Below are 13,006 nucleotides of genomic sequence, written 5' to 3' on the forward strand. Positions count from 1 at the left end.
TGGAATTTCTAAAGGCGACTATTATTGTTTATAGGTGTAATATGTATTAGTCTACTTATGGAGGTTATGAATCAATTATGATTAGTATATAAATTATACACCATTGTCATTCTGGCAGGATTTTTTTAGAATTTATTTCGCTCAAATTTTGCCTATTTTTAAATTGATTTTTGATACGGATACCACATAAAGCGTTTATAAGCATTTTTTTAAAGAAAAATAAATATTTCCATTTTTATGCATAGAAAGTTCTTATTTTAGTTTATTTCATTCGTTATGTTGGGGTAACCAGGTATGGGGTCACTTTTTTGATTTTGTTGTTTGAATAAAGAACATTTCGTCTGCAAATGCCGAAGGTTTGAAAAAAATCTATTGTTCGGAAAGTTTTTAAAAATTGCCTTCTGTTTAGCTTACGTCTAAAACTCATATCATGAAAAAGGCGAAAATAGGCCCCGAACAATTTATTATGTTGGGGTAGCCTGGTATGGGGTCACTTTTTTGACTTTGTCGTTTGAATAACGAACATTTCTTCTAGAACTACTAAAAGTTTGAAAAAAACTGTATTGTTCGGAAAGTTTAAAATTAAAATAGCCTTCTTTTTACGCTTAAAAAACTCGTAATATGAAAAAAGCGGAAATTGGCCTCTTATAAATCGTTATGTTGGGTTAACCAGCTATGGGGTCACTTTTTTCACTTTGTTGTTTGATTAACGAACATTTCTTCTAGAAATGTCGAAAGTTTGAAAAAAACTATTGTTGGGAAAGTGTTGTATTTCTATTTTTTTCCTAAAAATCGTTTCTTGCAAAACTACGAAGTATGTCCCGAACAAACGTTGAGAATGCCTACTAGCGATGCCGAAACTTAAAAAAACTGCATGATTTAGAAATATTCCATATAATTTTTATATGATACATCATTAAATTGGTTTATGTAAAAAAAATATTGGTTTAAGTAAAATTTTGTATTGTTTTTATTACATCATATTTAATTTTTTCAAATATATTTGGAATCATTTAAACGAAAAAACCATTTAAAAAACACAAAAAATGAAAAAATCCTGCCAGGATGTTTATTTGCATTTAAATTCTATTGTGGCGAGCGTTTCACGCTTTGCTAAACTCAATCCCCGTGCAGCAGCTGCAGCTAGCTTAAAGTTACGCTTTGCTGAACTCAAGCCCCGTGCAGCTGGAAAAAAATACGCTTCGGGGTGATTTTCACGCTTTGCTAAACTCAAGCCCAGTGCAGCTATAGAAAAACATTACGTTTTGTCGCGATTTTTACGCCCAGCGCAGCTCACTGCAGCTGTAGTGTAAACGGGCCTTACCTTGTAACGGTTGTCTAAAATGGTAAAGTTGTGGCAATTTTCGGCACGCCTCCTCGGTGTAGTTTCAATAGGCCATTCTAATTTGAATGCAGTACCTAGTCAACCGAATGATGATTCCATTTCTCAAAGTTACCAGGTAAGTCGTAGGTTTATCGTAACTATGCTAACTAGGGTTCCTTTTTTTCCCGGATTTTTTCACTTCCGGGAAACGGGATTTAAAAATGCAAATTCCCGGGGATCCCGGGATGCCCGGCAAAAAATTATACCTAAAATTACGTTATTATGACGTTGAAAATTATTTTATCAATCTTACAAGACCTTCTCGTATTACAGTCGGCACCCTTATTTGTTTTTTATTTTAAAAAAGCTCAATTTTTTGGTAGAAGAAATTTATTGAATAAATTTAATTTTAAAGTTTTACCGCAAGTAAACGCAAATAAAGCAACTCAGGCAACGACTTAAACAGGGTTTTTTTCTTTATATCAGTCAAAAACAACAATTTTTTTGACTTGCTATGTTGCCGAATAAGCGGGATTAAAAAAAAATTCCCGGGATTTGGGATCGTTAATTCGCGGGAAATCCCGGAAATTTTCAGTCAAAACATTCCCGGAGAGGAACCCTAATCCTAACTATACGCTAGCTAATAACTTAAGTGTGTTTTTGTTTGCTCTTTCTCATGTTCTTTTGCAGAGACACTGTTAGTAATGCCAATTTCAATATGTGTTCAAAAGTGGTAAATTTTTCTCATTTTTGTTAAATGTATTGAAGCAGTTTTTTGGCAATTCTTCAAACTCAGCTGAATGGCTACATTGTAACTTGGGATGTCCGATGATATTGTTACTGATGCCAATTGGTAGTTATCGGCTCTCCTCTGATACTAGGGTTGTATCTGTGCCGGGCTGGCAGAATCTTGCCAGCCTTCTGGTGACAAGCATTTTTGGCGAAAATTGTTCGGTTTTTGGTCGCGCCATAGGCGCAAACATTTTTGTAATATTAAGTCATTAACGAATACATAAGGGACATGTGAAGGTACAACCTGGGTCCTGGGGGTGTACGTACATGTCTGCTTTTCTTGCTTTAAAAGTGTTACATATATATTTCAAGGCAAACTTGTGTGAAAACGTGCTGCTCAAAACCAGATTGAAAAGCACGAAAAAATATTCTTGGTATAAATTTCCAATTTATATTGCTCGAAGCCTCGAAATAATAATATTTATAATAAAATTGAATAGAAATTGTCACAGTCACAGTGCAACATGTCCCACAGTATACATATTACCTGTTGGGATAGATTTGTTTAAAACAAAGACACATAAAGTTAGCAAAATCAGGGCAAAGGTTGCGCGAAGCGCGAAAATTTTTTGCATTTGGGTAATTAAACAACCAATAATATACTTTATGCCTTAGGTGGAGAAGCATAGCCTGGTACATCCTTAATATGCTGATACGAATGTTATACCTGTACAATTAACAGTAATGGGAAATTCAACTCAATATAGAAGTACTTGCCAATTCAAAGTAAAACTGCCAACACGTAAAAAAAAATGGTAGGGTTTACCTGATGCAAAACATGTTCTGTGGTAATAACTAAGTGTTTGTAAGAGCAAAGTAGATTTGTTTTGTTTGATTTAGAATAAATGCATTTCACCTAAATTGAGTCCCCCAGTCTGTTTTTCACTTGTATGAGTTGCACCACACAGTATAAACTCATTGGCTTTTTTTAGTGTGACATCACAATCGTATATGATAAAATTGTGTTTGTCATAAATGGAAATTACTCATTGGTGTATACCTTGATTGCATTCCACTGCCTTCCCGCCAGAGATGTTTGGCGTGGAATGCCTGCCCAAAATCAATACAGCAACATTATTTGGCATTATATCTGACCGGAATTGTCGTTTTTGGCATATATATCGTCCTACTTTTCACCGAAAAAATTTTTTTCGTAAATCTTTGGCAGCCACAAATTATGGAATGCAGTCAGAGTGTATACCACAATCTCAAGCTACTTAGAAATTTCAAAAAACCAAATCCCTTGTCTTCAGTGGATACTAAATCAGATACTGGTGATAACTGCGATGATTTAGATCAGTGGTTCTCAACCTTTTTAACTTACGGACCGGTGGACCAAACCAAAATGTAATTACGATGAAAGTATTCAACTAAAAGTTTTCTTAGCTTTTACATAAAACTGGTCTTAAATTTTAAGTCTTTAACAGGCTGTAACCCACTTTTAAACAGTTGGGCACAACACTTGCAGCATTGTAGCACGTTTGATAAAGTCTAAAGTAGAACATCAACTCTATGTTATGTCACAATACTGCAAATTACGGAACTGAAAAAAAGTTCTAAATTTGATAGACAAGCCTTCAACATCTTGCATTTTGCAATTGAGATATAAAATTGTAATATATTTGGCGGACCGGCAGGAAAGTTGACACGGACTTGCGGTTAAGAACCACTGATTTAGATAGTGACAAAAGTTGTAATGAGGAGTAAAATTAATTTTTTACTGATACATTTACGTGTTTTTAAATTTTGAAAACCCTTTTTTACACAGTAGCCGACCCGTATGTGTATTATGTGCAGCATGACGTAAGCGTGACATGACAAGTAGTGGTAAAAATTACTACAGGAACTGCTAGTGTATTGCTTGCAAGATGGGCATGGTTTTGCAAAGATTCTTATTGCTGTTTAAATAATAATTGTTTTTGTTTTACAAACCACTGGAGTTAAAACGTTTATATATTTTATTTAAAGTTAAAATCAAGGTTTATTTTCAACTTGAATTAAATTTTGTTAGTATGTATATTATTTCACCCATTTGACAAGTATTTGACCAGTCAATTGACCGGATTTTGTTTGACTGGTCAAATGCCCAACCCTAATGTTTTTGTAATATAATTTTAAGGTAGTAAACATTAGGAAAATTTGGAGATAAAACAAAATTATTACCATAGTAAGTCTTTTATTAGGGCAATTAAACTAATGTTATTGAACTCTTAACACAAGGGAACGTGAACACAAAATCAAAACAAACCCTGGCAGTTAAAATGGTTCATTAGGTTATCTGCGAAACAGGTATAATAATAAAGTATTTTAGATAAGAAAATAACACAAACTTGTTGAACTTTTTGATAAGAAAAAAAAAAACACTGAGTGCAATCAGTTCTGCATTTCAATGATTATTTTAAAGCATACAATTTATTCGCAATGGGGTTTTGGCTTAGCAGAAAAGTGTTATCATGTTTCAAAATCAACGCTAATTTTTGTTTTTAATATTATGTATTTTGTTTTGTATTTTTTGTTTGTCATGCTTTTGCGAATAATTATATTTGTAATACATCGTGTTTCACCTTTTTTTGGTAAAATTCTGGCAAGTTGAATCACAGCCAGGGAGCAGCTGTTTAGATGACCTAACAGTCTTGTGCCGGGCAACTATGGACGATCCTTTTTTATTTCAATTTTTGGCATGTCACCATTGTTCTGAAATAAATTGAAATTTATCAATCTTTTAAAAAAGGTAGATTACTAATGAATGAAACTTTTTAAATCTGTAGCAAATTTTGTCCTAATAACCTGAAAAAATATCTCTGTTCACATAAATTTGAACTACTTGTTTTTTTAAACATAGTTATGCTGTCATTGGTATCCAGGCATTTTGTGGCAGGTGCACATCTGATATTTTTCTAAAGATATTTGTGTGCACACCTTAATTGTTTTTTTGTGCACTTAAATATAAATCTAAGTTTAGGTAAAATTTCCAACTAAGGTATGCAAAAACATAATTGCACACCTGCACATCCCAAAATTTGGTTGTAGACACCAAAGATTTTGGTGTGAAGTGCCTTGAAATGAAGACTTGACTGGGATGGGTTCCCAATACTTTTTGTCAAAAATATCTGGTATCGGTATCGGATTAAAGTGCCGTAGTATCGGACATCCCTAATCGTAGCTATAGAGCCCAATTACTAACTCATGCCCTAACCAAGTAATATTAGCAATGCTATAAACCTTCTAGAGGGAATAGCCAAAATTATTTAACCGCCTTCTCCTTATGTATTTAGACTCAATTTTCAGTTGGACCACTTGACCGAAAATTTAAAATTTTACCCGGTAAATAAAGCTATTTATAACGACCCACTAACGCTAATAAACTCATACAAAATACTTCCTCACATAATACCCATGCAAATGTAACACTTGAGTATACCCTGACAAAATATACCACAGTGGCAACCTCATCTAGTTTTATGTTACTTTTCTCATAACCTTATATCATGATTTAACTTTGGCATTATTTCTGAAAATGTTCTTTCTTAATTACTATGAGGTTACCACTTTTATCACCACTGTTTCCACAGATAAGACTTTTAGTTATGCCTAAAAAGGTTAAAAAACACTTGTATAAACTTTTTGTTTTAAAATTACAGAAAACATTTAGCACTGCTAAAGAGCACTGCAGAAAGTTGGTTGTTCGAAAGATTCAAGAGATTGGAGCCCCAGGGATGGTTGTGGCAGTCAGCAAAAATGGCAAAAATGTATGGAGCGAAGGTGGGAGAATGACTCGATCAATCAGTCAAATTTATCTTCATATAAACCTACTGTTATTTTGTTTTCTTGTTTGCATGACAAAACAAACTATGATGCAGTTTACCTTACTAGTTAAATGTCTATTCTGGTGTAATTTTGTAGTAAATCTTTTATTGTGAAATCAACTTAAAACACTGATTTTGTTAAAACAAGGAAAAAAATTAAATGTTCATTTTTAGTGTTTATAAAGCACCAAAATAAGAGATATTTTTTCATAATATTTGTCATTTAGACACAATACAATACCAATCGTTCTATCTAGAAATAAGATAACAAAATTACCCATACTGTCTCTAAATGAATACAGTGAAGTGATGTATCATTTTCCCTATTGCCACAATTTAGTCAGTTTAATTATGGTCTGGGTCAGGGGTCGGCAACTGGCACGCGTGCCAAAACTGGAATGCGATATGATTTTTCAGGGCACGCCAATTGATTTAACATGCACGTTATACCACCTTAAGAAAGTGCATTACATCAACCACCTCATCATTAACATTAAATTACATTGCCAACACTAGCGCTAACTAAATGTTTACACAAATTTCCAGTTCGTGCCACAAATTATAGTGTCCTATCTATTGTATTTAACAATATTTTTGTGGGCGTTAAGCTTGTTGCTTACGACTAATAACGACTAACCATTCGTATAACGTCACAATGCCCTAAAATTGGTGTGATGTTTACTGCGTTAAAGCAGGGCATTCTAAATTAAAAGTAAGAACATGTGATTTTGTGCGACTGAGAAACCAAGCTAAAAGCGAAACTGATAGTTAACACTTCTGTCTTCTAAATAAATAGTGGGCACAGTATTATGTTGTTGTTTTTCAGCCGGTTTAGGGGCCCAAAATTAGATGTCAGATCATTCCTAAATTAGGGAATGATCTGACACTAAATTTGGCATGTGCGCATGAGCAGTACCAAAATTCTAAACTGAAATTGCACATTTGGCCGGAGTAAGACTAGGGTATTTTCAACCGACTCCGGAGCCCTGCTGCCAGTACAGAACCAAACATAGAAAAATGTTTGGCATGCGAGTTGTTGATATTTTAAAATCATTCTTAAACTGGCACACTCCATACAAAAGGTTGCAGACCCCTGGTCTAGGTTTTAGGAGGGATTCATGCCTATCCAAGTATTAACCCTGATTAGTGAGACCCAAAATATTAATTTTCTAGGAAATTAACAACACACTGTTATGGAGTTATTCAAAAGTATGCAACACAGCACCTTTCCACAGTGTTGTTATTGACTTGACTTAATGGACTTAAGTCACTGTTTTCAAATGACTTGACTTGACTTTAAAAGTCTTTTGACTTGAATGGACTTGACTTGGCTCAAGTCATTTTTGTCAAATATCTTGGGATTAAATTAAATGTTTTTCATTAAAATGTATATCAAGTTGTGCACATTAAACAATTTTATTGCTGTATATTGTAGAGATCGACTGCTATCGTTTTTTTTATCAATATGATATCCGTTTTTTTTACAATTTTGTCAAACGATTCCGATAGATTTTATTAAAAATAAATCCCAAATAACATTTTTATTTATATACTTTTATTTAAAACTGTTATTTTGCATATTAACTTGTCGTAATGCTTAAACCCAATTTTTTTGTTAAAAATAGTTTAAATAGATAAGTTGTTTCTTGTACAGGAAAAATTATATCATATTTTTGTACTAAAATATCAGCCAAAGTATCTGCCTACATTCACTGATACCGATATATCCATAGAAGCCAAATATCGGCTGATATTATGGGTAACCCAATATATCAGTCTATCTCTAGTATATTGCGTTTGGGTTAGTTATTAGGTAAATTGTTGCACATAATCGGACGAGTTTACCGATTTTTAATGTTTAACAGTTTACTTTTATGTCAATGACATGTCTTGGAATTGACTTGTTTACAACACCAGCTTTTCATGTAATTATCCTATAGTATAATGATTAATTATTTTCCTTCTGATCTGCAGGATTTGGATTTTCTGATGTTGAAAATGAGGTTCCAATGCACCCTAACACACTGTTACGTGTTGCCAGTATTAGCAAGTCTTTTACTACTGCGGTACTCGGAAAAATGGTGGAAAACAATATTGTGGATTTAGACCAACCGATTCAAGCATATGTTAACGATTTTCCAGAAAAGAATTTTGAGGGGAAAAAGGTATTCCTTATACTAAATAAGTGAAAATTACATGCAGGTTTACTTTCTACCCTAGTTTTGTTTATTAAATTATTTTTACAAACTGAAAACAATTGTTGTGTAGAAGTAAAACCTATTTTTAAAGTTTGTTATACAGTGAAGTTTTTCTTTTATCAAAATATTTTATCACCACAATAGCGTGAGTTATTCTTTTTTTTACGGAATTCTATTTACGTAGTAATTTATAATTATATGTGTATGTCACATTATTTACCAGTGTCGTATCCAGGGGGGTATCAGCAAAATAATCTAGCAAAGCTAGCAATTCAGGTCATACACAGTAACCAGATCTTAATGTTGTTACTGATCAGGAATTAAGGTCGACATTTATCTTGCAGGGGTCAAGGTGATTTCTATTTTTCACATGTTCAGTGCAACATATAGGGGGTATAACGCTTATATATTATTATTTTAAACGTTAATAATACCTATTTAGAAAAGCATGAGTTCTAATCTTATTGTTCTGCTCAGATAATATTTTGTATAACTTATAACATACTATAAAAACGTTTTTTTTAATTTCTTTGTTTTACGCCCAATTCGTAAGTAATATTATCTATTTTTAATCGTTTTTGTCAGGGTTTAACTCACTGTCCGAAGCTGCAATGTTTTCAATGTAAATGAGTCACGCGTCTTAAACTAATGCGAAAACAAATTCAAACGCAAAACGCCAATGTTGGTGTAGCAACATTGGCTGTTTTTTTATTCTCTTAAAGAATGGCTTACTGTGACTGTTCAAAGTCGCCTTTTATGTAATGATGTTACTGTATAATTATTCTCTATAAGCATATCCTAAGACCATGTGGTTAGTGTGCAATTGACAAAACTTATTTTGTCTAGTAAAACCCAGGAAAAATGATTGTTAGTTTAGTATTGCGGGTGGCAAATTGCGCTCAGTGCTTGTAATTTAGCGTAGTCCCATACACAGAGGTTAGGAAACTGTGCTGCTTATAGTCTAAACCAGTGGTTCTTAACCGGGGGGGGGGGGGCGCCAAGCAATTCTAAGGGGGGCGCGAGCTCGACTTCAATATTTTAACTTTTTGCAGTGATTTTAATGGTTTCGTTAGGGTTAGGCATAATTCCTACATACAAACTCTGTTTTTTGCCAACTTTAACATTAAAACTGCAAAAAAATTTCGCGCGCGAATCTTCTAATTCCTTTTTAGAAAATCCACTGTATCACCGCCTTATAGATAAACGATAAAAGCTATCGCCCTTTCGGACTATTTTTCATCCATATTTTATGATAACAGGCTATAGCAACAGGGGGAGTCAAACTTTTTTTGCGCGAAACTATATATATTGTTTTTGCAATATTGCCGTTGTATTGTGTGTCGTTACATCTTTTGAAACACGATAACGCAATGTTTAATATTTGCGCTTGACATTTTTTGCGCTCGACATCATACAACTCTTACAAATGTGGAGTAAATGCCCTCGCAACACGTTCGTCAAAATCAGCTTGATAAAATCAATGTGTCGAGCTCGCGCAATTTGTTGTGTGCCCAATGCAAAACGCCTCTTCGGTTGCAGTTTAGCCAATTCGACCAAATAAAACTCAAAATTTTTCGCGCTTTGCACTCCCAACAACACCCTTCGCTGTTTTCTTAGTGATATTTAATTGCAAAATGTCGAAATATTTTCATAGGGGAGCGCAAGGCATGAGAAAATTACCAAAGGGGGTCACGGCTGAAAAAAGGTTAATAACCACTGGTCTAAACATTGTCTACCAAAAAGTCTTTATGTTTAGTTTTTCTGCACACTAATGGTTTTTCACACGTTCACTTTGTGTATTAATGGTTTGCTTTTGCTGGACAGTAATTGGATGTATCTGATTATTTTTTATGACGTCATTACAATCACTATTTTATGATGTCACACCGTCACAATTTCATGACGTCATTATTCATTAACGTCAGACAGAAAATAGGGAAATTCTCTAAATTGAAATTTCGGGACTCCTTCTTTTTGAGTTTCTGGATACACCCCTGTTATTAACCTCATTGTTCTTCCTTTTGCATAAATGTGTAAATTATTCTGTCTATAAAAATGAAAACTTATTACATTGTTTTATTATGTGGATTGTTGGAGCCTTATTTAAAACAATATATATTTATTTTTAGGCTGATTTTTTCTTCTGTTGCTTAGTAAATAATATAATAGGATGTAAGTATTTAACTTTTCTGTTTAGGTGGAAATTACACTTCGTTTACTTTTATCACATTTATCTGGCATCAGACATTACAAAAAGGACAGAGCTGAATTTTATTCAACAAAGCATTATAAAGCTTTAACTGATTCATTAGATATGTTTAAAGATGATGAATTACTTCATAAACCAGGTAAACTAGTTTTATAAAAGGATTGTATAATCACTGTTTTGAAATCTACTAAATATTAAACTACTAAAATTTGTTATAGATAAATAAATCATTGTTAATCTTAGTGTTTAAAGTTTTATGGTCTGTCTTCAATTGTTTATTGTAGAATTTCACTTAAAATTTCCATCAAAGGAGACCAATTTTTGTACACCACTCATGGCTACACACTGATCAGTGCTGCGATGGAAAAGGCTTCAGGGAAAAAGTTTCTTTCATTAATGAAACAATTTTTCCTGGAATCTGGAATGACATCAACAGTTCCAGATACCAACCATGATATAATATATGGGAGGTCGAGGTATTCGCAACACATAAAGTTGCTTACAAATGTTAACACACAATAACATAAATAAAATAGTAAAAATACAATATCTGATTTGGAGCAGAATTATGTTTAAATCTATAGTATTAGGGCCACAGAATTCACAAAACTTTTTCAAACTGAGAAATAGGATTATTTGTTAAAGCAGTGGTTCTCAAACTTTTTTAAAAAAATTGCCCAACGGTCCCTCAGCAACTTTTTAAATTGCCCACGGTCCCTTAAAAATATACACAAAATAACATTTGTTTTTAATGGTATCAATGGGCTGGGTGCACTTGCTTCTTTGCTATCAGCTCGGCTATGTTAACTCTAACGAATCACTCAATTTGAGTGAAGCAATCACGAACAGTTTTAAAACCGTGACCGTACAGCTCACAGTGACTGCGCAGCAAGCTGTAAAAACGTAACTCTCATCAGCACAATGCAATACTATGACGTCACAATAGACAATTCAACTCAAAGCGTACAATAACGTGAATGAACAACTAATCAGTTTGCTTTTGGAAAAGTAGGTTTTCCATTTTTTTTTGCACAAGAGGTTTTCTTCTTTAGGAGCGTCGTTTTGATTTTTTGTTAGATGCTTCGCGGTCCCAGAAAATTGTCTCGCGGACCCCAGTTTGAGAACCACTGTGTTAAGGCATCAAAATAGTCTAATTCAAGAAGATAATTGTTTCCTAGTTTAAACAACTGTATTGCCATTTACACTACAGGTATTTTTCTTCCTGTTTTTAGGTATTACGTTAGAAATAAAAAAGGAATACTAGAAAATGCACCCTATGTTAACTGTTCCTACAAGTGGGCCGGTGGAGGTTTTCTTTCAACTGTTATTGACCTCGTTCGATTTGGTGATATAATGATGTACAGCTATCAGGTGTTGATTTGTTTAGAACAATAATATTAATTTACATTTTATTCATGTGAATAATTCAACAAAATTCTAAAAACAAAATTACATTATTGTTTTGTCACCTTTTTAGATTTTTTAAAAACACTATGACAGTGTTTGAAAATATTAAACGTTTTAAGTAATGATTCCTAATGTTGTTATTAAGAAACGGAGTTGCCATGATACCGTCAACGGCTTGCTCAAAAGACAGACAGTAAGTAATTTAAAAATGAAAAATACTTATTTTTTGTACCGCTTAGATTGGTATCAAACGAGTTTTTCTATTAATCCATTGCACTCCAATTGCCATCAAATATTGTTCATTATTTTACAAGAAATCAGTAAATTTCAACAAAGTGGAGAATGGTTGTATTGCATTAAGTGGTTTAATTTTGCCTAAGCAGTAGGTAATTTAAAATTTACCCTTCAATCTTTCTGAAAGGAAAATACTGCAAGTTTAATAAACGACACTTTTGCTAGCTTTGTATATAATAAAACTAACAAAAAACATGTATGTAAGAAACCGATTTCTTCCCATTTTAATAGGTAAAGGATTTGTGGAGGGTAGCTGCTGTATCTAGCAGTGAAAATGGTGACAATAAATACGGAATGGGTTGGTATGTTTGTCCACAAAAGGTGAGAAATTATAAAGCAATAGAAAATAAGATCTAAAAATGCTCAGGTGTTAAAAAATGTATTTATTTTCTTGCAATAGGAAACAATCGGTTATTGTCCTCCATCAAATTTTGAAGTGTCGCATACTGGAGGCGCAGTTGGGGCTTCCAGCATTTTGCTCATTATTCCAGGGGAAGAATTGTCGCCAGCGGACCAAAATCATTCCAACTTTGAAGTCCGAGGGATTTGTGTTGCCGTTGTCACTAACATCGGAAATGTCGACCTGACGCCACTAGCTCGACAAATTGCCCGCGAGTTTACGAGCGAGGGGTTTAACCATAATCTAGCGCCCAACAAACGTTCGGTTTCGGTCGGTGTTTAACGCCTGTTTTTTTTTTTGTGGCAGTCTAATTTTCACCATTTTTTTTGTTATTACTGTAAATGTTTTTAATACGTATATTACTTGCGATTTCGATTAAACTGTGGACAACGGCATTGGGGTTACTGACATCGTCAGCTGGAATTCTAAAGCATGCAGATGCACCATAAGATGTGCTAATACATTTTTTCTAAAAATTTCAAGGCTAAAGCATTCGACTGCCTTTTGCCTAAACGTAATATTTCTACCCAGATTCGGTCAATTAATAATATTGATTATTATTATTATAATTATTTA

At 33.5% G+C, this 13,006-nt stretch overlaps 1 protein-coding gene across 1 annotated transcript; it reads left to right on the top strand.

The window, feature by feature from the left end:
- The first annotated feature begins 1,046 nt into the window (after positions 1–1,046).
- LOC146160208 (serine beta-lactamase-like protein LACTB, mitochondrial) lies at positions 1,047–12,723 on the top strand. The gene is made up of 9 exons (XM_083383920.1): positions 1,047–1,460; positions 5,758–5,878; positions 7,897–8,087; positions 10,318–10,468; positions 10,640–10,805; positions 11,562–11,700; positions 11,882–11,929; positions 12,262–12,351; positions 12,431–12,723. The coding sequence occupies exons 1-9, from the start codon at positions 1,344–1,346 to the stop codon at positions 12,710–12,712; spliced, it is 1,305 nt and encodes a 434-aa protein (XP_083240046.1). The 5' UTR covers positions 1,047–1,343; the 3' UTR covers positions 12,713–12,723.
- The last annotated feature ends 283 nt before the right edge of the window (positions 12,724–13,006 follow it).

Source organism: Ascidiella aspersa, chromosome 3, assembly GCF_963924565.1.
Source record: "Ascidiella aspersa chromosome 3, kaAscAspe10.2, whole genome shotgun sequence".
NCBI classification, from domain to species: domain Eukaryota; kingdom Metazoa; phylum Chordata; class Ascidiacea; order Phlebobranchia; family Ascidiidae; genus Ascidiella; species Ascidiella aspersa.